The sequence below is a fragment of the Pseudochaenichthys georgianus genome, chromosome 13, assembly GCF_902827115.2.
Source record: "Pseudochaenichthys georgianus chromosome 13, fPseGeo1.2, whole genome shotgun sequence".
Classification (NCBI taxonomy): Eukaryota; Metazoa; Chordata; class Actinopteri; order Perciformes; family Channichthyidae; genus Pseudochaenichthys; species Pseudochaenichthys georgianus.
Window position 1 is genome coordinate 38,379,026 of NC_047515.1, and position 24,809 is coordinate 38,403,834.

The 24,809-nt window shown below is 38.5% G+C and overlaps 1 protein-coding gene across 1 annotated transcript in view; it reads right to left on the bottom strand.

Moving 5' to 3' along the window:
- Positions 1–24,809, bottom strand: part of si (sucrase-isomaltase) — a 94,973-nt gene that overhangs the window by 35,756 nt on the left and 34,408 nt on the right. Inside the window, exons 7-16 of the mRNA XM_034098150.2 lie at positions 17,419–17,507; positions 17,115–17,164; positions 15,709–15,879; positions 13,144–13,293; positions 11,020–11,226; positions 9,697–9,851; positions 8,012–8,180; positions 4,141–4,237; positions 2,114–2,226; positions 1,661–1,786 (exon numbers count right to left, since the gene is read on the bottom strand). Coding sequence (XP_033954041.2) covers positions 1,661–1,786; positions 2,114–2,226; positions 4,141–4,237; positions 8,012–8,180; positions 9,697–9,851; positions 11,020–11,226; positions 13,144–13,293; positions 15,709–15,879; positions 17,115–17,164; positions 17,419–17,507 — 1,327 coding nt within the window. The remainder of the gene's footprint in view (positions 1–1,660; positions 1,787–2,113; positions 2,227–4,140; positions 4,238–8,011; positions 8,181–9,696; positions 9,852–11,019; positions 11,227–13,143; positions 13,294–15,708; positions 15,880–17,114; positions 17,165–17,418; positions 17,508–24,809) is intronic.

The following is a 24,809-nucleotide window of genomic DNA, read 5'->3' on the forward strand; positions in this document are numbered from 1 at the left end:
GGACACAACGACATGCTGACTGCAGTGGGGTTTGAACCTGTGACCCCCTGATCTATCCACTGCGCCACACGCCTCCCATCTAATTTGGGCACTAGGCTTCTAGCATTAACATGCAGAAATAATCCTTGCCTACAGCTAAACTCATTCAGCGTTGGCAAATGATGCAGGGAAGCAGAGAAACACTCAGGACCAGGGTTAATGTTAACGTTACCAGAGTGTAAAAGCAGTAACAATATTAACAGTCTGGAAGATGATTTTTTCACATGGGCTCTGGACGCGTCGCTCCTCAGGGGGGCGGGGCTGCTTCGATCCTTCGATATTAGCGAGTCCAGAGTAAAAAGGGCATACGGGAGAGCGCATTTCGTGCCATGAAACGTCAGCTTTTGGTAAGCGTGTGCCCGCCCCACCAATTTTTCATACCCAAGGCCGCCCCTCTGGAATCAAAAGCCCACCCACGGATTTAGTGCTGCTGTCGGGTCTTTTCCTACATAACATTTAAATCTGTCTTGACTTACTGTATATGAGGTTTTATTTGCTTCTGACTCTTATTTTGTTTTAAAGTGAGAGCAAAACCTTTATAGGCTTTGATTGCCTCTGTATCACTGGCTGTTTAGGGTTGCTTGCTTTCATTCAAGTTAATGATACGTGATTCTTTTTGGCTGGCGTCAGCTCCTTGCAGGTTAGCTTTGTGAAGGCCTATTCAGGTAATCTCTTGAAAATCAATTGATTTAGATGCTTGCTTATGCCCATGTTGGACATATGGACCTGGCCAAACCCAGTGCTCTCACAGATACTTATTTGTATGTGAACCCCATATGTCAGAAAGAATTGTTGGTTCTGCTACAAACTGGAAATGTCTACAGGCAGGGCAACCTATAATAGGATGGATTTCAAATGAAATTAGAGATCACATTTCATTAGGTTAAACCGGAGGTACCCAATTTAATGTAACTTCACTTATAACTTATTTTATGTTATTTAGTTATTTTTCACATACAGTGAATCCTATTGTAAAAAAATGGAGATACTGTGTTGTATTTAGCCCAGACTATTCCACTAAGTGCCGTCATTATTTACCCTACAGCAGGAATAGGAAGGCAATCCAATGAATCCTTGAGTTGAGACACTGAATGAATGGAATGAGTGTGTCGTCAAAATCAAGCAAACATACTGGGATAGGATGTACAGCATGTGGGCAGCATCTACCTAGAGTGGTGCAGTGATGACATATTTGTTGTAGAACGACTCAAGCGTTAGCATCACAAGGCTCCCATGACAAAAAGCAATGGGATTTCCCATTGCTTTTTGAATTTAGCAGAATCTATGGTAAACACACGGTAATGATACTAATAAGTAAAACTACACATATTGTTCAGCAGATCATCTCAACATATTAACAGAAGTAAAAAGCTAATGTTACGCAATAAAGGAACACGGTTACATGGCTGCGCATCACCACCGCTAAGCTAAAGGTGGCTAATGTTCGGCGGGATGACATTTAAAAGTCTCATTTACACATGTTTTATGACATGTAGAAGCTTCTGATATTTACGAATGGGGTATTTACTGATGTTTTTTATGTCGTAGGACACAACGTGAACATCGTTTGAGTTAGTGTTAACCACGTAGGAGGCTTTTTAACAAAAATACCTGAACTTACATAGGGTATGCCCGCTGCCCTCATGTCTCTGTAAAGATCTGCTATCTCCCGGTCGTTGGCGTATCCATAGCGACAGAGCTGGAACCCAAGGGACCAGTAGGCAGGTAGAACAGGTCGTCCAATCAGCTGTTAAGAAGAACAACAAACAAGGAAGTCAAAACAGTTCAGCAAGAGATGAAAAAAAAAAGTGGTTTTGCAGGAAAATGGGACGGTGTCCACAAAGTGTTTGTTTGGTCTGTGTTTGTGTGTGTGTGTTTAGATAGGGCTAAATGAGAGAGCGCAATGAAGCAAGGAACTCCCAGCTGCTGCAGTCCATCAACAGCGGCCCAGGGCCAGACACAACACACACACACACACACACACACACACACACACACACACACACACACACACACACACACACACACACACACACACACACACACACAGTTACACACAACAGAGAGGACTTACCGCAGTGTACTCCTGCACCACCATTTCAGGCGTCGGTCCCAGGACCATGTAGAAATCAAGGATGCCGCCCACAGTGCGATAGGTTATAGATGGAGTTGGCTGAAAAGTCACATCTGGAGAAAAAGTTAGAAAGATATTGGTGTTTTGTAAAAATGTAAATGAAGTTGTTGGTGTGTGTGTATTAAGAGGCTCAGTGACTGACCGGGTAGGAAAGGATGAACATGACACAACAAAACTAAAACATCTTCTACATAGTTTTTCTATGTAGGAGAGGTTTTAGTTTTGTTGTGGCATGTTCATCCAAAAACATTGGCCTCTGAAATTATATGTTCTAAAAATGAAATAGTAAAATACAATAAATGTATTATTTTGTATATCTTTTTTTTTATTCAGCATGAAATCATCCTCGAGGGATATGAAGTTACTTTAAAAGCAAATGAAGACACAATGTTATAAAATAAATTAAAAGTATATAATTTTACATAGAAAAGTTTTTGTTTTTTATTCAGAAAATGAAGTTACTTGTGAGGGACATGAACATAAAACCATATAGAAAGCCTTTAAGATAATACTTTTTTTACATACATTTTAGTTTTGAAACGTTTTTTTATTCAGTACGAGAAAAAAGTTTCAGGGCACATAAAATTGTATAAAATAAATGTAAACAATTTATTTCCAATGTATAATATTTGTTTCATTTGTATTCTTGAACTCACTTCAGGGACATTTTGGCACAAAATAAAAAGCTCTGCTCATTATTTTGTCAAGTGAGGAATGTGTGTATATACACTGAACAAAAATATAAACGCAACACTTTTGTTTTTGCTCCCATTTTTCATGAGATGAACTCAAAGATCTAAAACATTTTCTATATATACAAAATAACCATTTCTCTCAAATATTGTTCACAAATCTGAAAAGATCTGTGATAGTGAGCACTTCTCCTTTGCCGAGATAATCCATCCCACCTCACAGGTGTGGCATATCAAGATGCTGATTAGACAGCATGATTATTGCACAGGTGTGCCTTAGGCTGGCCACAATAAAAGGCCACTCTGAAACGTGCAGTTTTGCTTTATTGGGGGGGTCTGGGGGGGTCCGAAAACCAGTCAGTATCTGGTGTGAGGGGTTGTGGTAGGGTTAGGGTTAGGGTTAGGGTAATGTTGTGAATCGAGTGGCCTGTGTTCGTCGTCCATAACATACGCCTGCCCATACCATAACCCCACCACCACCATGGGCCACTCAATTCACAACATTACCCTAACCCTAACCCTAACCCTACCCCTACCCCTCACACCAGATACTGACTGGTTTTCGGACCCCCCCAGACCCCCCCAATAAAGCAAAACTGCACGTTTCAGAGTGGCCTTTTATTGTGGCCAGCCTAAGGCACACCTGTGCACTAATCATGCTGTCTAATCAGCATCTTGATATGCCACACCTGTGAGGTGGGATGGATTATCTCGGCAAAGGAGAAGTGCTCACTATCACAGATTTGTTCAGATTTGTGAACAATATTTGAGAGAAATGGTTATTTTGTGTATATAGAAAATGTTTTAGATCTTTGAGTTCATCTCATGAAAAATGGGAGCAAAAACAAAAGTGTTGCGTTTATATTTGTGTTCAGTGTATGTATGTATACAAGTACGTGTGTGTGTGTGTGTGTGTGTGTGTGTGTGTGTGTGTGTGTGTGTGTGTGTGTGTGTGTGTGTGTGTGTGTGTGTGTGTGTGTGTGTGTGTGTGTGAGAAGCATGTTTATTTTCTTCATGTTTATTATGTATTACTGTTCAGTATGCAAATATGCAAAAGTGGGCATGAGCAGAACGTGCTCATTACACTGTGTCTTATATAAGGCTCCGTCAAAGGGAGATAGCCTCTCTCATTAAAACATAAACTCTCAGTGCATATGTAATTGAATGCCATTATGTGTGCATGTGATACTGTTGGTTGCATACATTTGCATGTGGCATCTTCTGACTAATGTGTGCCTTCGTGCATGCATGCTTTTGAATGTGTGTTTCTCTCACCCATGGCATTGCTGTTGAGTAGCAGCACACCGTGAGCGTCAGCAGTGTCCTCCAGGCCCATGTAGAAGGGATGCACTCCGTAACAATTCATCTTGTACTGCAGCACAGAGACGGAGAGGGAGAGTGAAGGAGACGGGAGGATTGAGTGAATGTTAGGTAACGAATTGGTCTGTTCTGCCGCTTGTACATATGTTTGCTTGTGCGCCACTTTGTATATTCATGAGCATTTTTCTTTACACCTGACAAGGATTTTCTCATTGTGTATATATAGGAAGGACAACTTGCTATAATGGGCTTGCTCAAAGTTCTGTCAAAGGCTTTTGCAAAAGTAGGGAGAATATGCCTAAAACTATCCTCTATGCTGAGGTACAGTACGTGCACTGATTTAAACATGTATTCAAATATGTATACACTATATAGTGTTAGAAATAGCACCCAATAGTAAGGACGATTTAAAAAAGTTACTAATTACGATTATTTCGACTGATATCGAAACTGCAATATGATTCAGGATACTGCAGGGATTGATCAATTCCAAATAATAATTATCATTAAAAAATATATTAAATTATGTTTTCTTTACAAGATCGGTAAATATGTTTTTTATATAAATAAATATCTTAAATCTGTAGAATAAGATTTGTAGGCCTGAATATATCTGCAGTTTGAGAATACATCAACATGGTATTTGAACACATATTTAGTGGACAAATATTGTACTTCCTGCGATTTGAATATGGCACTAGTGCATACTGTATAAATACATATATACAGTATATCGATGAAACATGTATTATGAATGTCAACCAAGGGCGCTACACAATCCCAAAGATCCCTTTAGCCTGGATTTAGTTAGTATTGGGACAATAAAACTAAATATAATCCTTAATTTAGCGCAAAAAGACCCAATACACATGCAAATGAAGTAATATTTATATGATTCTGATTTAAAATGACTTTAATCAACTTATTTGACTGCAAGCGGACGTCTATTTTTCCTTAATTTGTCAATGGAAATGTATCACGTTTAATAAATGTTTGCATTAGCGTGCATTGGTATTCTACACCAGGGGTGTCCAAACTTTTTTCACGAGGGCCATATACAGAAAATATACGAAGGGCTGGGCCGCTCACTAGAGGTGAGGTATATTCCCTCATAAGGTCACTTATAAGTGAACCACACTAACCAAATGTAGTTAAATTATGCTTGATACTTGAAAACGCCCTTAAGAAAAAAACACCCTATATCTCAGCTCTCCAGAGGGTTTACTTTATTTAGTTGGACTTTATTGCAAGCGTGTTAGGTAAATAAGTTATTGTGCCTTTTTTCTTATCAACTAAGATATGTTAAAACATGTTTACAACTTTAATTGACTGCATCCATTTGAAAAGTGGGCTTATAAATACATGAATACTACTGTGTAATATATGTTTAATTGTATATTTAAGAAGTACAATATAACACAAGCACAAGTTTCATTTGTGGGCCATATTACATAATACCTTTTTAATTTACTGAGGGCCGATTCAAAGTGGTCCGGGGTCCGTAGTTTGGACACCCCTGATTTACATGCATACACTGCCGTGTGCTTTATCTGTTACAATAGATAGTAGAGTGAGGACTTTCTGTTCCTCCTCTATCTGCAAGTGTCCCTCTGTTGTCTTCAGTGTTAAGACGGGATGGAACGAGACAGAGCGGGCTATGAGGATCCCGGAGAAAGGTGGCGGGGGACAGGAAATCTGCCACTTTAAGATGTCACCGTCCTGTAGGAAAACTCATGGGGACGTCACACTCCATCAGCCTCCTGCTCTTCTGGTTCACAAGACGTTGTTAAACTGTAACGACATGTCTATAAGGACTGCTTCTACCTCTGTGTCATCTCTTTCTTTCCATGTGTGTGTCCTTGTGGCCTCGCTACATGGTGGGATGACTCAAAAAGCAGAAAGGTCATTAGCTCGTCCGCTAACAGAGAGTGACAGCTAGTGACAGTGTTCCCTCTGTGTCTGTGTTTCTCCACTTCACACTCACACTCTGCACACATTCGCATTTATTATAATAAGCCAACTCCGGACGCTCTTCCTAATAAAGCAGCATTTGAAATAAGCAATTTACTCGGTGCCTTATAAAATGTCATATTTATATTCCCCTTTATATGCTACACAATCTCCTCCAGAGTACATTACAAAGTCCGTCCCTCAACTATCAAGTATTCAAACCACCTGTCCCTTTCATGTTGTTGCAGTTGTGTATCCTTGTGGCTATGTCTCGCACATTTTCAACAACAAAGACTCCTGAGAGTAAGATCAGATACTCTGCATTGAATATGTGTGACATTCAGTTTGTTTATCATTTTGTAGAGTTTGTGTTCCTTTGAAGTGATCTCTTGTATTTATGTGCAGCTATCGGTTGTTCATTAAAGCTACAAACAGCAGGGTGGAGAGCTCTGGGAAATGGTGAATAATATATCCAAGCGTTATTGGGGCTTTAGCGGGACACAACATTTACAGACAAAACATGTGGAATTCGTTTATGTTATTATTATATGTTATTGTTATTCCATATATTCTATGTTGTGTATTCTATAGATACTCTATAGATATTTATCTTTTGACTGATTTTATATTTCTACTATTTCTACTGTTGATTATTTTTGTATTTGATATACACCCACACGTTCACTCGTTTAACTAATTATGATTATAATAATGTTTGTTTTTATAATACTATGTATTATTATTATTATAATTATTATTATTATTGTTGTTGTTATTATTATTATTATTATTATATGTATTTATTATCCTCTCATATTTTTTATTATTTGTTAATGATTTTATTTGTGTCAATGTTGTTATTTTTTATTTTTCGTAATTGTATTATACATTTAAAGGGGATCAATTATATCTAATTGTTAGTACTTTTTAGCTAATCACGTTTTGTCTTGGCCAAATCCTATTTCAATTGTTCTCTTATCAGGTTAAATATCAATGTTTCAAAGACAGTCTACATACAGAGTCCATGTCCGCACGTCAAGCTGTTTTTTTCTGCTTATCAAACCTGTTTTCACCTACTTGCAATTGCCCTCTCCTGAGGGGGGCCCATAACATGTGTCTGAACCCCGTGGAGCTGTCTTGAGAGATTAGCAATTAGCCTCGACAATGCTGATGCATGTGGAAACCTCAACCTGTCTGGCCTTGACACCAGTCAGGAAAACATCATGACACTATAACTGGCGCTCATATGAACGGCATCAAAGTGACACGAATGTGAAAAAGACAAGTTTAAAGACTATGGAGGAAGGTTGTGTACACTGCATTTTCTACAGGGTGATACATTAAAGACTGCATGCCATAACCAGTGTAACACTGGTTTTGATGGATCATGCCGAGCTTTAAAAGAAGAGGAAAATATATATATATTTCCCGGTTCCATGTCAAAATGTGTTCATGGGAATCATAAACAGTCGCCCGTTCACTGACAGGGATTATTTAAGATATGCAAATAATGCATACAATTTGCAGATGTTCCTTTAAGGCGGGCTTTCAGTTTGCAATGAAGATGTTTTTGTTGAACTGATCTAACACGGAAAGTACTGTAGATTATTGACCTGGGTTGAAAGTGGACTCGTTCAAGTTGCAACTGGGTGAGGTCTCTGGAGGGAACTTTGTTATTTTAGCTTTTGCAAGCCTTTCACATGCAGTTAAACATACAGTATATAACACACTCAAGGGTAACCCCCATGAAGCATTATAGGCTGCTTTAATATCAAACCGCTACACTTCAAATACATGACATGCTCGTAAACTAAACATCAACAAGTGTGAAATCTGATAAATACTATATGCGTATGTGGTTTAATGTGATGCTTACACCGGGAGGCTGGTCTTTGGCGAACATTCCCCAGGTGTGATAGTTGAGGTTGTGTCTGTAGGTGGCGTGCTCCGTCTCTCCGAAGCCGTACACGTACTCCGATGACAGTCGAGTCGACACCTGGATGAACATATCTGAGAAGGTAAAACCTGGCAGCGAGGAGTCCCAGCTGAGAGAAGTGACAGAGGATTAAAGATGGAGAGAGAAGGGGAATTATTCTCAAAGGGAGATATTCACAGTATGTTTGACACAAATAAGCATAATAACCGGCAGGAACTGCAGGCATCCCTTAGATGTGCTTCATACATTTTAATTAGTCAAATCTCAACTGCCAACTGTCTGTCACCCCTGCTTAGAAATATATTTTGAAAAACTATTGAGTGCTCCATGTGACGCCATCGCTGAAAAAGAGGGAACTACTTTAGCTTCTAAAACACTGGCCAACTTTTCAATACATCTCATTGGGTAACAATGCCAGCACTGTGGAATCAGCATTGTGACTTTAATCTTACCAGGGGTGAAAAAAAACCGAGTTCCTTGCCTGGAAATAGTTTTTCACACGGCGTCTTCCTTTATTTTGTGTTAATAGGACCGTCTATACTGCCTAAAATTGCAATGATGAATCACCGTCCTAAAGGGGCTGATTAAGGGACGACAAGAGGGGATTGCAGTGTGCTTGTTGAAACAATATGCTGGCTATGCATATGCATACCTTAAAGGTGGGGGAGGTAAGTTTGAGAAACCGGCTCGAGATCGCTAGAATTTGAAAATACACAACCGGAGAAAATCTGCCACTTCCTTACAGAGCCCCTCCTCCAACACACACAAACGCGCACATGACCAATGAGGGCACGAGATAAGTTTGTGCCCCGATGGAAGGCTGACAGGCAGGTAGGCCATCCAATCCGTTTAGCCGGCCCGGCTCAATCGATTGGATGTACTTTTTACAGTATTACGGCTTCTACAGATGACATTTTTGTATGGATTTTTTGTCAAAGCACTTAAGATATTCAATGCTATCGGGATATTAAGAGCATTCCATGGAATATAACAAAAAGTGTATCTCGAGCCGGTTTCTGAAACTTACCTACCCCACCTTTAATGAATAGGAGGGTATACCATGTATTAGAGGTACTGCACACAGTGATCAAACACATTATCTTTTGGCATGAATATGAACAATTCTTACAACATTATTTACAAAAAGGCATTTTAAGGGTTAAATTAGCACCCCATCTACTGTTGCCCATTCATGAACATCTCCAGGCAAACGCTGAGTCGACCAATTGGAATTGATCTATGTCAAGCTATCAGTAATTGGCAATCCAACTGACCCAAGTCCCTATATCTGCTTTATGGCCATACTTTTCAAAATGATGCAATGGTTGGAGTTACAGTAGGTTCAGACCACGGCATGAGGCGAGCAGTGGATGCCAATAGGATATGGAAGGTAAACTACAAGAACAACATTTATTTTTACCGTGAAAAATACCCATACACCCAACTCCTCTGCAGATGGAAATGAGCTATTGGCTATAATCTGGCATATTTAATATCTTCTCTGTTCTAAGATTAATGTATTATTTTGTATGCATGGTCCTCTTTGAAATAAATACATAATAAATCTCAAACGTCCAGAACACATAATAGCCATCACAGCCACCCTGTACAACTTGAACACTCACATCTTGGTTCCTGTGCTCTTCCTTATGACCTGGATGCCGAACGGGTTATCGGTAAATTGGACCTTGTAAAGCCTTTTGGCCTCGTCAGTCTCTGGAGTAGCGGGGACCGACAGCGGCACTGGAACCTCGTAACGCTCTGTCTTCGGGTCCCAGATCTGGAAAGGAGGGAACGTTTGGAAGTCAGGGCTGAAGTCGAATAGTCCATTTAGCTTAGGAACCTTCCTAAAGGAGTGAAATGACCCGGAAGTCCCTCAGTGGCAGCCATGATAAGTGCTGTTCGAATTCTCTAGAATGATGAGAATGAAAGGAAAGGAGGTTTCAAACTTCCTTTATAACCTCCTTTAGCTTAGGAACCACTGGACCTCCCTAACCGACAGGAGAAGCGAAAATGCTGCCCCACAATGCCTTGCAGCCGCAGCATTTGCCGTCACTCAACAGTCGGCCGTTCACGGAAACAACCGATTATGACCGAGAAATTATATCATGAAAGTTACGGTGCGTATTAAGCATTTTAAAACGTAGGTGGTAAGTTGCCAAAGTGCTTTGTTTTGAACGTTCATCAGTATTATAATCAAAGAGAGAAATATGAACGTTAGTTTTCACTGAAGTTATCAAATAAAGTCAACATTTCAGTCTTTACTGAGCTGTGTGGGGTTTGTTCAACTTTTAAAAGATGTTTGAATGGTGATACACAGTGATAGATGTTAAGGACTAACGTTTATAATAAATACATTTGTATTGATTTTAAGATCTTTAGTTCATACAATCATACGTATTGGGATCATTAGTATTAATGTGGACCGGAGGGAGAGGGTGACGAGCAGAAGTTTCACTTTCCTTTTTTATTTCAATTCCAACTTTGGTCATGAAGAATATGTTTCTCTGTTGTCCGCGTTCATAAAGCAAAGCAGCAGCATCAGAGCACGGTGCAGAGTCTCTAGATGAGTTCACAGTAGTCCCTCGTTCTTATTAAACATCCATGTTGTAGTCCGCTGTATAGAAAACTGTGGTTTCCATGGTTTCCCCACAGCAGCAGACGCACACAATGACGTCCGCTGGCGCATCATAAACACGTTGGATAGTGAAAGTGCATTCGGATTCTCTAAAGTACCGCAGTCTCTTCTCCTAAGTCCTTTTGAATTCTCCTATCCACTATCCCTTAACCCCGTGACGTTTCACTCAGAGGTCAAGGAATAGACGATAGGGTTAGAACTTAGGAGCTGATTTTTAAACTATCCGACTGCAGCCCAGGTGTTTCTATGGATGAGGCAAGCAGGATGGATGTATAAAAAAAAAAATATTCCAGCAGAAACAAGCACTCACCTTGAACTGCAGCATGTCACTCTTGTGGTAACGGATGTCAACGCGGAGTGTGTTGATGTCTGGAGACCCTGGGCGAACATTGCTCCGGTACTTGTTGTTCCGAGAGATGTCAAAGGTCATTCCCGAGTCTGTTTCTACTGATGTCGTCATGGTGTATCCATAGTCTTTTGGATAGAAGCACCATGGAGCACGTTCAATGTAGCTTGGCTAAATGAGGAAAAACAGCATATGAAATGTTAAAGATGCTACATTTTTTTTATTTTGTTGCGATAAAATGCAATAATGGAGCAAAGCCTGCAATCCAGTTCAGGCAGTCAACTCGAGCTACAACGATACAGTGACATGCCTTAACCCTCACGTTTTATGAAAGTGTTTGTGGTTAAAGAAGATCAATGGTTACCACACGTTAATAAGATTGTCACGTCTTGTTCTACGACATAAAATATGTCTAAATAACCAACTCCAACAAATGTCATAAAAATGGCGGTTGCTAACAAGTAACCAACTAAACTTTTAAACGTCATCACGCAGACACGACTACGCCTCTACCTAGCTTAGCCATGCAACCGTGATGTTGTTTGTTCATAGCCAAAACTAGCTTGTTATGCTAACATGGATGTCGAGATTATCCTGTTGTACAGGTGTAATTTGTATGAATTTATGTTGGCCACAAAGCTTATTTTCTGCGAGATCCAATGGGGAAATCCCATTGCTTTTCGTCAGGGGAGCTCTTGCGAGGGTAACTTGTGGAGCGGCTAACAAAAATACGTCCCACACACCAGCATCCTGTAGGCTCTGGGTAAGTTATTTAATGATGATGCGCCAGTATTCTACTGTATGTCAAAATATCTACGAGGAGTGATGAGGCCAGGGGCCAGGACACCACACTAACTGCTGTTAACAACGATTCCATGTGAGCTGTCTGACTGGAATGAAATGCGCTATGGGGGTTGGGAGGGTTACTTTGTAAATGTAATCAGTTACTGATTTCTGAATACATGGCTCTGAAAGTAATCCGAATACAGTTACAGTTACGTGTCTTAATAACGTATTCAGATTACTTTTAGATTACTTTTGGATTACTTTCTTTTTCCATCACAGATGGGTATGTTTTGGTGAACAGGAGACACAAAAAGCAAAAGGACACTGAACGTGTTTTTACTGTTTTAATGGCTTATCAAGAGCACAACTGAAACACAACATCTGAAAGGATGCAACAACATAATACACGTGTTGGGGATGCAGCTTGGGATGTGAGGAGTGAGGGACGCGGCTTAGAACGAGCGTGTCGCCTTCTGTCCTGTCAGTGTTGGCAGGACATGAATTAAAATGTCGAACTCGGACTTCATTTTAAGGACATTTCGGCCAGGGGTTTAGAGCTATATTTGTTTAAGCACCGGATTGGCAAAACAGGAGAGTGTGTGCACCAGTCTGCCTTGATCTATGAATTCATGTCCGTGACCCTCACAGTATCTGCTGCCCACAGCTGTTTTATAGAAGGAACACCTCCTTCACTTCAAATCTCTGCAGCGCCAGGAGGCAGCGGGAGGGTTAACTCAGTCTCTGAGAAGAGGAGCGTGCAGTGCCGTACAGGGATAAATGTGTCTTGCAGATGATAGAGATGAAATGATCAGTCACACACACACACACACACACACACACACACACACACACACACACACACACACACACACACACACACACACACACACACACACACACACACACACACACACACACACGCACACACACACACGATTTAAACGCAGACTTTTGTTCCTCCATGTTTCGTTGCTATTGTTTCACTGAGCGGACCCGCCCCCTTTTTTTTTCCAAACGCTGCCTTTTTTGGTCCATCTGCGGCGGTAATAGGTTTTGTGCGCTGTGATGATTCGGCTGTACCTTTAGTAATGAATATTAAATGTTGTGAGGAAATCTTTCCGCCAATAATTCCAATAAGTAATCCAAAATGTATTCACTTCAGGTTTACGAAAGTAATTAATCAGATTACTCGTTTTTCGAGTACGCGAGCTGAATACAGTTACTTGATTTTTGTATTCTGATTACGTAACGCCGTTACATCCCAACCCTGGCTATGTGAACCTCCTCTGTGTCACCCCTCACCTCCCAGATGCAGCCTCTGGCTCGGCACTTCGCCTCATCTGCGTTCTCGCCTGGATAGCAGTCGAAGCGCTGGTGCTCATTGGGCTCCACATCCCACTCCACCAGATACGACTGCCCAACAATCAGCGAGAGGCCGGTCAGGAACATCACCTGTGTGTGTGATGAGGATGGAGGCGGGACAGAGTGTTGATTATCAAATCCAAAGATACAAATACAAGCACATGCCCAGACAGACTTCCCAGAGACAAAGTGTGTACTTGACGTTGCATGTGCTTTCAATTAAGACACAGCTGTTAATTTTCCTCGCTGTTTCAACAGCCTCAGGGAATTATGACTCATCCTTACAACAAATCTCAGGGTGCCCCTTTTACTCTAGACACCATCCGATACATCCTCAGATGTGAGTACACCTCCGAGGATCTGCATCAGTCTTTTTTTGAGTGTGTCATTCAGTCTTAAGCAAACATGTTGTGGAAAATAGCAGGGCACAACATAATTTAATAAAAAGAGCACAGGTATACAGGTATATATTAACAAACAAACAAACAAACAAAATAAATGAATCAATAATGAAATAAATGAATTAATAACTAAATAACTAAATAATAAATAAATGAATGAATGAAATAAATTAATAACTACATAGATATAGAACAATTAAAAAAATAAGGAATGAAAGAATGAATGAATGAATACATACATTAATTAATTATGAAATGAATTAACAAATAAATAAGTAATTAATTAAATAAATGAATTACTGAATGAAATAGTTAATAAATAAATAAATTAATGAGTGAGTGAATAACTTAATAGTTAATAATATTGAATACATAGTTAAAATAAATAAAGAGGGCACCGGGAACTGTATAGGGCATGCTATAAAGTGGCAAAGGATTTTATTTTTTAAAGAGAGACTTACGCAATCATGTCCGAAAAACGTTTGAATCCAGAGCCGGTGATATGCTGGGAGATACTGTCCTCTTATATTCTGCTTTCTATATGGAACTAACTATGTTTGGAGGTTTTAAGGTTGTCCAAGGCCCATTCTGACTCGGCATACAAAGACTGATGGACATGACAGCACAGGCTTTAGGTTTCACAGCACATTTACCCTTCACCCCAGGAAATGATTACTCTCGAGTCATTTCAAATGCATTCCTGTGTACGACCATATAGACCTTGAGAAGTGACACAAGCACAGCACAGACGCACACGCATGAACACGCGTGCTGAAGAGGATATACTGACGCTCACAGTAATACTTGACTGAACTTTCTTGACACCTGATACACTCTTACCGTTTGCGTTTGACCCTGGGCGCTTACCGTAGGACTATTGCTCAGTAATTATTTCTCTTTGTGATACACAGGCTCACAGGAAAGCTTTACAATCCTCTCATGATTTAAATTGGTATCATCTCTTACACTTAGAGGCTAACCTTGAATGTACAGGAATGGTTCAAGTCTTATTGAAATACATGGTGGCCTTTCGCAAGAGTAGCCACCGCTATACTCATCCCTGTGCATCTGTCCTGCGTCAGTACATCAAGGTCTTCCTCACGGTGGAAATACGTCGCCAAAATTATGGGGAGTTTTTCACATTTAATGACTATATAGTGCTAGGTTTATTTGTATTACTGACCTACTGATACAACCTACTACAAAATAGCCTTACTCAAGCAACCAACGGTATATTATAATTATATTATCTTGTTAATACCAATACACCTCTGTAAATATATTGTAATATCTTTACTTTAACGTCTTGTGTTTATGTTAATATATCTTTTTTTTTTGTATGTATCTTTTATTTTTTATATTATTCTAAAATTAAGCATCTTTTGCAAAACCCAATTTCAACCAGGATAAAGAAATATTCAGATTCCCAATCCCTAATGTGTTTCTGAAGAATACTAATATTACTAATACTACAAGAACAACTACTACTGTTACTACTACTAGTATAATAATAATAATAATAATAATAATAATAATAATAATAATAATAATAATGTTAATGATCATAATAATAATAATAATAATAATAATAATAATAATAATAATAATAATAATGATAATAATAATAATACTGTTAATGATCATAATATTAATAATAACAAACTGTAGTAATTATATCTTAATTAAAAACAATTAAATGTATTTGTTGCCACTTGAAAGCAGCAGAACAGGCTGTGAAACCACAGTATTATATTTCAGCAGACACATTATATTAAATAACATTACATAGCATTTAGCTGACGCTTTTATTGAAAGCAACTTACAATAAACTGACATACAATGACATTAGCATTTATTCAATATTGAGGAATATAAGTCCACACGTCATGTCTCGTTCTTTTTAGCTCTGATCTCGTCTCCGTTTACGCTGGAGGGATATGACTAGCTGATAAAAGCCTGGCTATGATCGCTATTCTTTGCATTTTAAGTGTTAGACTGTGTTTAAGCAACATTTGTATGTTTTTCACCCATGGCAAAAAAAACGATAGTTGCTGCTCATCTTATCATGCATTCAAGGTCTAAACAAGTCTAAGTGTGAGCTTACCTTCTTGGCTGCATCGTAGGTGATGTTGGCTACTGCGGTGGTTGAATTTCCGACGAGAGTGTAACTGACAGACGTGGGTGGTCCCGCCACACCAAGGACAGTGATGTTCTCAAAAAAGAGGTTGTTTGGGTCCTTGTAACCAGCACGGTTCACCTGCATAGACAGCACTCCCTATAACGCGGAGGACACATACAGTCAATGCCTTATTTGCAGTGCTGGAGAGTAACTAAGTACATTTACTCAAGTATTATATACTAATCAAGTACTTTATAGTTCTGCTCCACAATGATTCATTAAAAATTGTATTTTATGACATATAAAGCCTTACAAAATAAATAATATATATGTTAATAATTACGTTTTTGGGAGAAGGGGTGGGATTAAATAAGTGTAAACTTCTTCCGACCCCATTTCGGATGTGTAATTAAGTAGATCATTTGTTTATACATGACTTAGAATCAGTAATATTTGTGTATATCAATTTGACACTGCTTAATTTTGTATTGTATAATAATGTTCATGTTCAATTTTTGTATTATTGTTTAACACATTCAAAATAAATCTAATGAAATCAAAATAAACTGGCCTAGTCTTCCTTAAAAAGTATTGTACTTGCTGCAATTTCAAATAACACTAATCCATATTGTGATTTGGATGATAATTGGATAAATCGTGCAGCCCTAGTACTGGTAGTAAGCATCTCCTATAAACACCCAGTGCTCCTGTCCATCACTCAAACAGAAGTTCAGAATGATTTCCCGTCTGTCGTGTAATGATATCATTCAGGGAGAACAACACTGTCATACATCAAACATGCATGGCAAGTTGGCAGTGCTGTGCGAAGCAGGAACACGGCGTGCTTGATCCAACAAAGCTCCAGCAGCGTGATGTCAATCAATTATGCTCGGTGTTGTGGATTGAGGGAAGTCTAAACTTTAAATTCAAACTTTGAACTTGAATTAAAGTAATCAGGATATAAAAAAAAGGTAACTGTATTCCTTTCCAGTTACATAAAAACAAGACAATATCAGATTACTGTTACAATTACTGTTACGATTACTAGCAGGTTTAAATTGTAGGTTCAGATTTAGTTTCTTCTCTGTCAGCTGTACTGTTCTGTATTACTTGAAGTGGGAATCTATATATTTACTGCTTGAATCTGCTTTGTGGTTTTCACTTACTTTGGTTAATTTGTTATTATTTTTATTCAGGTGAACCTACATGTTCATAAAATAGTAGGTGTGATCTTAACCTAGCATAAACTAAAACATTTTCAGCTCAGATTTCATTTCTGATTTTTTAAACTGTAGTAGAGGACACATTTCAGATACTAAATATCTTGGTTTCTTCTTTTCTAAGGTTATATTTGTCCATTGTCTTGCTTAATCTATGCGAGGGAAACTTACAGCCATAACGGAGAACTCGTAGTGGAGGTGGTTGCCTGTTTTAACTGTGTCTGTAAAAAGAAGAAAACGAGAAACAGATGTTAATGTTTGTCAAAGCTGTTCACAAACTGACCTTCACTTGTTAATGTGTGTGAGCTGACTGTGTTTGAACATTCACATTGACGCATGTGATGCTTTGTACTTAACAAGATAAGAGCTTCAATTAGATGCGCATTAAAAAAAAAGTGCCTGTAATGAGTGGTAATAACAAGATGTGGTTGATCCTTTCTCACATAAACACACCAGCACATTTGCACACAAATACCTCTGGAGTCTCCATCGTCCCAGAATAGCTCCCCAGCCGCCTGGTTGTTCTCATCGAGAGCGACAATCAATCCCATGGGATGACGCCGACTAGAGACGTACGCATAAACACAAGGTTAAAGCCCCTGTCACACTGTCCCGAAATTGACACCCGATGGACACGCGATAAAGGAAATGTTCCAATTCGGCTGTGATCGTAGCAACATCGGGCCATTCGTGAGGGCATCTAAGCCATCGTATGACAGCCGGTGGAGTTTCTCAGGCTCCGGCAGCAACTTCGTGAGCGGCAACTTCGTAAGGCACTCGTGAGGGCATCTTATGGGCATAGATATGTCTCATAATTATTTGTGTGAACATAAAAATAATTTGTGTGTAAATATGTAATTTGTAAATGTAAAACAACATCCACAAATGCATTTAAAAGATTTTCAAACTCACAAATACATTTGCAAGTGTAAAACGGATCTGCAAATACGCTAAATATGTTCACAAATAAAAAAAAGATCAGTGAATATCTCTTTAACATTTACAACTTTCGATCAGGCATTTGTGAATCCATTTTGTATTTGTGGACCAAAAATGCGCTTGCGGATCTCAACTCTCTGTTCACGGATCTCAAATCTCTGTTCGCGGATCGTCTTTTTACACACACGGAATTTTGAGACATATTTTCCGCCGGTCTCGGCTAAAATCTACTCGTGTCACTCGGTTATTTTCGGAAACCACGTGATGGCCCGCTGATGACTACATTTCCGCATGATTTCAAAGTAAGAGCATGATGGTTTGTTTAATGCTCTGTTTTTGTATTATAATGAACAGCGGAACGTTAGATGCATTCTTCATCACCATCACCCTCATCATCATGTTATAGTGATACAGTTAGTTTGTGTTATTGGTTCAATACAGCATATCTCGAGCACCTTCGTTGATGTTGAAGTGCAGGCTATACGCCACTTCCGGGTCCCGGGGGAGCAGCTGGCAGCGAAGCAGCCCAGATAAAACTCTTTCTTCATTGTTTGTTGTGTATTCAGTCAAGCGGGTCAAAGTTACAAAGCACTTCACATCTTATTAATCGGCCTAATTTTACTTTACCAGTGCAGTAATAAAGTAATCTGTAGAAAAGCACCGTATTTAGGTCAGCCTTCATAGTAAGGCTCCATTACATGTTATAATATTCATCGTGTCCTTTCTACTGATATATTCCTGTCTATTGCTTTCATTTGTATTTAATGTTATTGTGTTTATACTTGTTTCCACACATTTCACAATTTGGGATGAATGAAGTATCTATCTATATATGATATCCATCTATCTATATCTGTCCATCTATCTATCCGTCTATCTGTCTGCCTACCTACCTACGTACGTACCTACCTACCAACTAGTTGTTTTGTTTGGAAAGGTTTAGTCATTGTATTGCTCTTTACCAGCACCTGCAGTACAGGACTTTACATTGTAAATATTATATCAATCCATTGGTTTCTAGCATATATCATTTGCAAGTGTTTAAAACAAATGTGGGATCCTGATTTCATAAAAAGAAAGACATTCATGATTGTCATATTTTATTATGTAGGATACAGGACTGGAATTATTCTTACTTTTTACTCCACTTCATTTATGCAACAACTTTATTTAATGTTATGATTAGATTGTTTTGCTTGTATCATCCTTTGCAAATACAGTCACAATGCTGGAAACAGGGCTGTTTCTCTGAGAAACGTAGATAACCACTTATGAGAATATAATGCATTGGTGTATATTAAATTAGCCAACAGTATACAAAGCACTACAAAAGTGTTGTCAATATTAACCATAAACATTTACATTAGTGAAATGACACATCAATCAATGTTTATTTTAATTTTATTTTTCACATACACAGCCTTCATAGTAAGGCTACATTAAATGTTATAATATATAATATTCATTTTGTTTTACTTGCTCGTAAGCGCTTTGAGCACCAGGAAAAGCGCTTTATAAATGTAATGTATTATTATTATTATATATGATATCCATCTATCCATATATATCTATCTATCTGTACCTGCAGAGTACAGGACTTAAATATTGTACATATTATATCAATCCTATAATATTTGTTTCTAACATTTAAAGTGCTTAAAACAAATGTGGGATATTCATTTGATAAAAGTAATTGACAAAGAAATTAACGATTGTCATATTTTATTATGTAGGATACAGAACTGGACTGTAGTCAAGCAAACGTACTTAATAACACATTCCACATACTTGTTCTTTGCGTCAGTGTTTCAATGTTATATTTTATAACCATATAAATTATTAAAACAATTAAAATACATGCCCTACCGTTGATTGTGCACACTTTTGCCTGAAATTAATCTCCCACTGCCAGGCCCACGCACAGTCAATATCAGTAATTATATTAATGCATAGGAATGTAGTGATACTTTATTCTTCTTTTGTATACAATTATAACGGTACATAACAGCGGAAGAAAAGTATACATATTTTTAAAAACGGTTTTGTTTTTTGTGACAGAGATTACAGATCCTCATTGACTGGGAGGCCAGTGGTCATCTGCGTGAGGAACACTGGGAATAGTTGTTCCTGTCACCCGGAGTCCTCTGAGTGATCAACAGATGGAACACCTTAATGCTAATATTGACCCAATGTTACCATCAGATTCATTTGGAAAGGACATCTACATCTACTTGAACACATTACAGTTGGTTCTCTTTACGACTGGAAATTAAGAGCAATGGATCCATGGACTACCAGTAGCAGACAAAGTATTCAGATACTTGACTGAAGTAAAAGTCTTGCCTTTATAGTCTTACTTAAGTAAAGGTATGTAAGTACTAGCCAAATGGACTTACATTTGAAGTACTCATTATGCTTTAAAAGGTTCTCTGTATGTGTTAAAACATTTGATTATATAGTTGCATTAATGTGTATGTGAAAAATAAAATAATAGATCAGATAGACAGATAGACAGACAGATATAGATGGATATCATATATAGATAGATACTTCATTCATCCCAAATTGTGAAATGTGTGGAAACAAGTATAAACACAATAACATTAAAAACAAATGAAAGCAATAGACAGGAATATATCAGTAGAAAGGACACGATGAATATTATAACATGTAATGGAGCCTTACTATGAAGGCTGACCTAAATACGGTGCTTTTCTACAGATTACTTTATTACTGCACTGGTAAAGTAAAATTAGGCCGATTAATAAGATGTGAAGTGCTTTGTAACTTTGACCCGCTTGACTGAATACACAACAAACAATGAAGAAAGAGTTTTATCTGGGCTGCTTCGCTGCCAGCTGCTCCCCCGGGACCCGGAAGTGGCGTATAGCCTGCACTTCAACATCAACGAAGGTGCTCGAGATATGCTGTATTGAACCAATAACACAAACTAACTGTATCACTATAACATGATGATGAGGGTGATGGTGATGAAGAATGCATCTAACGTTCCGCTGTTCATTATAATACAAAAACAGAGCATTAAACAAACCATCATGCTCTTACTTTGAAATCATGCGGAAATGTAGTCATCAGCGGGCCATCACGTGGTTTCCGAAAATAACCGAGTGACACGAGTAGATTTTAGCCGAGACCGGCGGAAAATATGTCTCAAAATTCCGTGTGTGTAAAAAGACGATCCGTGAACAGAGAGTTGAGATCCGCGAGCGCATTTTTGGTCCACAAATACAAAATGGATTCACAAATGCCTGATCAAAAGTTGTAAATGTTAAAGAGATATTCACTGATCTTTTTTTTATTTGTGAACATATTTAGCGTATTTGCAGATCCGTTTTACACTTGCAAATGTATTTGTGAGTTTGAAAATCTTTTAAAATGCATTTGTGGATGTTGTTTTACATTTACAAATCACATATTTACACACAAATTATTTTTATGTTCACACAAATAATTATGAGACATATCTATGCCCATAGCATCTTGTCAAATCGTGTCATCTTCGTGTTATCATCGGTGCATTCGCCCTCACTCTGATCGGGGCGAATGCCCGATGGCACCGAGGATAACAAGATGCCCTCACGATGGCCTTACGAAGGGCAAAATTGACACACGAATTCAACACGAAAATGAACATTCGCAAGGTCCTTCGGCAATTTGTTGGCATGCCAAAGATGTTGCCACCGCTCACGAAGTTGCTGCCGGAGCCTGAGAAACTCCACCGGCGGTCATACGAAGGCTTAATATGCCCTCACGAATGGCCCGATGTTGCTACGATCACAGCCGAATTTGAACATTTCCTTTATCGTGTGTCCATCGGGTTGTTTTATTGCACAACAAAATCATGTAAACATATTATGTAAATAACCCAATTTGTGTTCTGTGAAACTAAAAAGGATATAATATATTATTTTGAAGGAGAGTTGACAGGAAGTTGTTGTTGTTATGGAAACAACATGAGAAAGAGAAAACGTAATATTTTCTACATATAAAGACGGAGAAAGTAAAGAACAAAGTCTGAAGATATCAGTACTGTATCATAGTACTGTAACAAAATTGTTTTTGGTACTTTCATTGCAGTTGTATGTCTTAAATGTAATGTAAATGTTGCCTTCGTGTGTGGTTCGGGGCCATCTTCGTGCGAAATTCACAATTCCATATTCGTGTGTCCATCGGGTGTCAATTTCGGGACAGTGTGACAGGGGCTTAAGTAAAAACACCATCCCTGCATGTCATTATAACTCAATAAATCTAAACATCTGTGCCCATTATTCAAATATAAGGTGATGCATTATGATTATTATGAATGGTAATGTTGTGATTGATCTGAGAGTGTGAACATGATAACATAAATCACAAGTAATAAAGTGGTTTCAGTGATGGGTCCTTAAACCCGTAAATTAGTCAGCATTTTCTCCCTTTTTGAAGTCTCTGTTTATTGATGATTCAATGTGAAAATAAGTTATTTGGTAACACAAGCTTTTGTTTTAACCCTTACATTAGATGCACGAGTGACTGGACCCTACACTCTTCCATAAGTGGGTCAAAAAGGACCCGTATTAGAATATGTTTTTATGCCATTTTGGTTAAGACACTTGTATAATATTTAGTATTATATTTTGGTTCACACTAGAAATATTTTATATTTAAGTTTTCACTATTTATAATTTTAGAAAAAAAATTTACATGTTGAAAAAAAAACGAAATCCCATAGAAAATGCATGGGGGTAATTTTTTACCCACCTATGGAAGCTTGTAATACAAAAACTACAATTTCTTAAAATGTAAATTTAAAATTTGAATGGCATGATATCCAAAACATGTTTTTTGAGGAATAGCTGGAATATGAAAACATAAAAAAATGTAATTACAAAGAACCTCTAAGGAAACCACCTCACCGGGTCAAAAAAGACCCACTTATGCATATAAGGGTTAAGACAGAAACATCATCAGTACATTCCCACTGGTGAATTTCCGAAGCTTCTATGTGTCTTAAAACAGTGGTTGCAAACAAGTTTGTTTGTTTGTAGTCTTTATTTAACCAGGTGAAAATCCCATTGAGATCAACGATCTCTTTTTCAAGGGAGACCTGCAGCACATTAGTTACACATAAAAACAACAGAAAACAAAAAGGACATCAATACAACATAATTACAGGGGTATACATTAGCAACCTATTCACAATGACAGATATCTAATAACATTTCATCTATCCGAGATTTAAAATGATGCAAGGGAACCAAAATGCTCAGTTTAAATTTTGTTTGCATCGTGTTCCAAGCTAGAGGAGCAGCACACATCAAAGCTTTAGTACCTAAAACAGTCCTAGGCACATGTAATAAAAACACATCCTGGGATCTCTGCCCTTCGCTCTGCATCAGCCAAACGACTCGCTGCACCCTCGCTACGAGGGGGACCCAAGTTCCCATCAGCAAAAACACGTGGGTTTGCTATCCTGGCTCCAAAATGGTGGAATGAGCTCCCCATTGGCATCAGGACGGCAGAAAGCTTACACACCTTCCGGCGCAGACTGAAAACTCATCTCTTTCGACTCCACTTCGAGCGATAGAATGACTAACAAAGAACTGCTAACAGAGAACTTATATACTAATAAAGGACTGGCTTATCTAAAGCCAGTTGAGTAGCACTTGAAATGATTGGCTCTATGAAACCTGATGTACTTATATGATTCTGTTTTCCTCAAGGTTGTGTCTTCCTGGTCGAATGTACTTATTGTAAGTCGCTTTGGATAAAAGCGTCAGCTAAATGCAATGTAATGTAATGTAATCTCAGGCAATAGCTACTTGCCACTCTCTGTGAGATCAAAGAGCAGATATAAGTTGGTAGTTTACCCAACGTGGATTTATAGATAAACATGTACCAATGACTGAGCCTCCGTACAGTTAGTGAAGGCAGACCTGCCTTGGCATACGGGGTACAGTGATGAGTAAGTGCTTTACAGTTAGTAACAAATCTCAGAGCACTGTGATAGGCGGCATCTCACTTTTCCAGGCAATGGGCAGGTGCATTCATATAGATCAGTGCTTCTCAAAGTGTGGTCTGCGGACTACTGGTGGTCCGTGAGCGCCCCCTAGTGGTCCGTGAGTATATTGGTAACATTTCACATTTGAAATTAATTAATTAATTAAAGTTTTCCACACTCTTGCGCGAATATTTCCGCAATGGAGCGAGCTTAAGTTCAACTTTCAATTGCATGATATAGCCCAGCGCAACACCTTCATCACACATGTTGCAACTCTTTGTACCAGTTTCAGGCGATTTTTAATCTGTTCTAGAAAAACGATGTGTTTTTGGATATTTGTGGAGTTAGGTGATCCGCAAGTGTTTTTTTATTGGTTAAGTGGTCCTTGGTATGAAAAAGTTTGAGAAACACTGATACAGATCAAATCACCATAGTCCAGCACAGGTAAAAAGGTCACAGTGACTGGCCTTTTCCTGGCCTCAAGCGAGAAACAGGACTTGTTTCTGAAAAACAAACCTAGCCTAACCCTCAGCCTTTTAAGCAGATTAATGACCTGAAGTTTAAAAGTAAGACAATCATCAAGCCATATACCTAGGTATTTATAACAGATAACCACTTCTAGTACTTGTCCTTGCATAGTAACAATACCCAAAGCAGTCTCTGGAGTCTTTTTTGCTTTTGAAAAGAGCATTACCTTGGTGTTCTCAACATTTAAAAGAAGCTTAAGCTCAGAGAGCTGAGTCTGAATAATGTTAAAAACAGCCTGTAATTTAACACCAGCCTCTTTAAATGAGGGACCTGCACAATACATCACAGTATCATCCGCATACAAATGTAAAGTAGCTTCAACCACATTTTCACCTAAACTGTTGATGTAGATGGAGAATAAAAGTGGACCTAAAACAGAACCTTGGGGAACACCATTA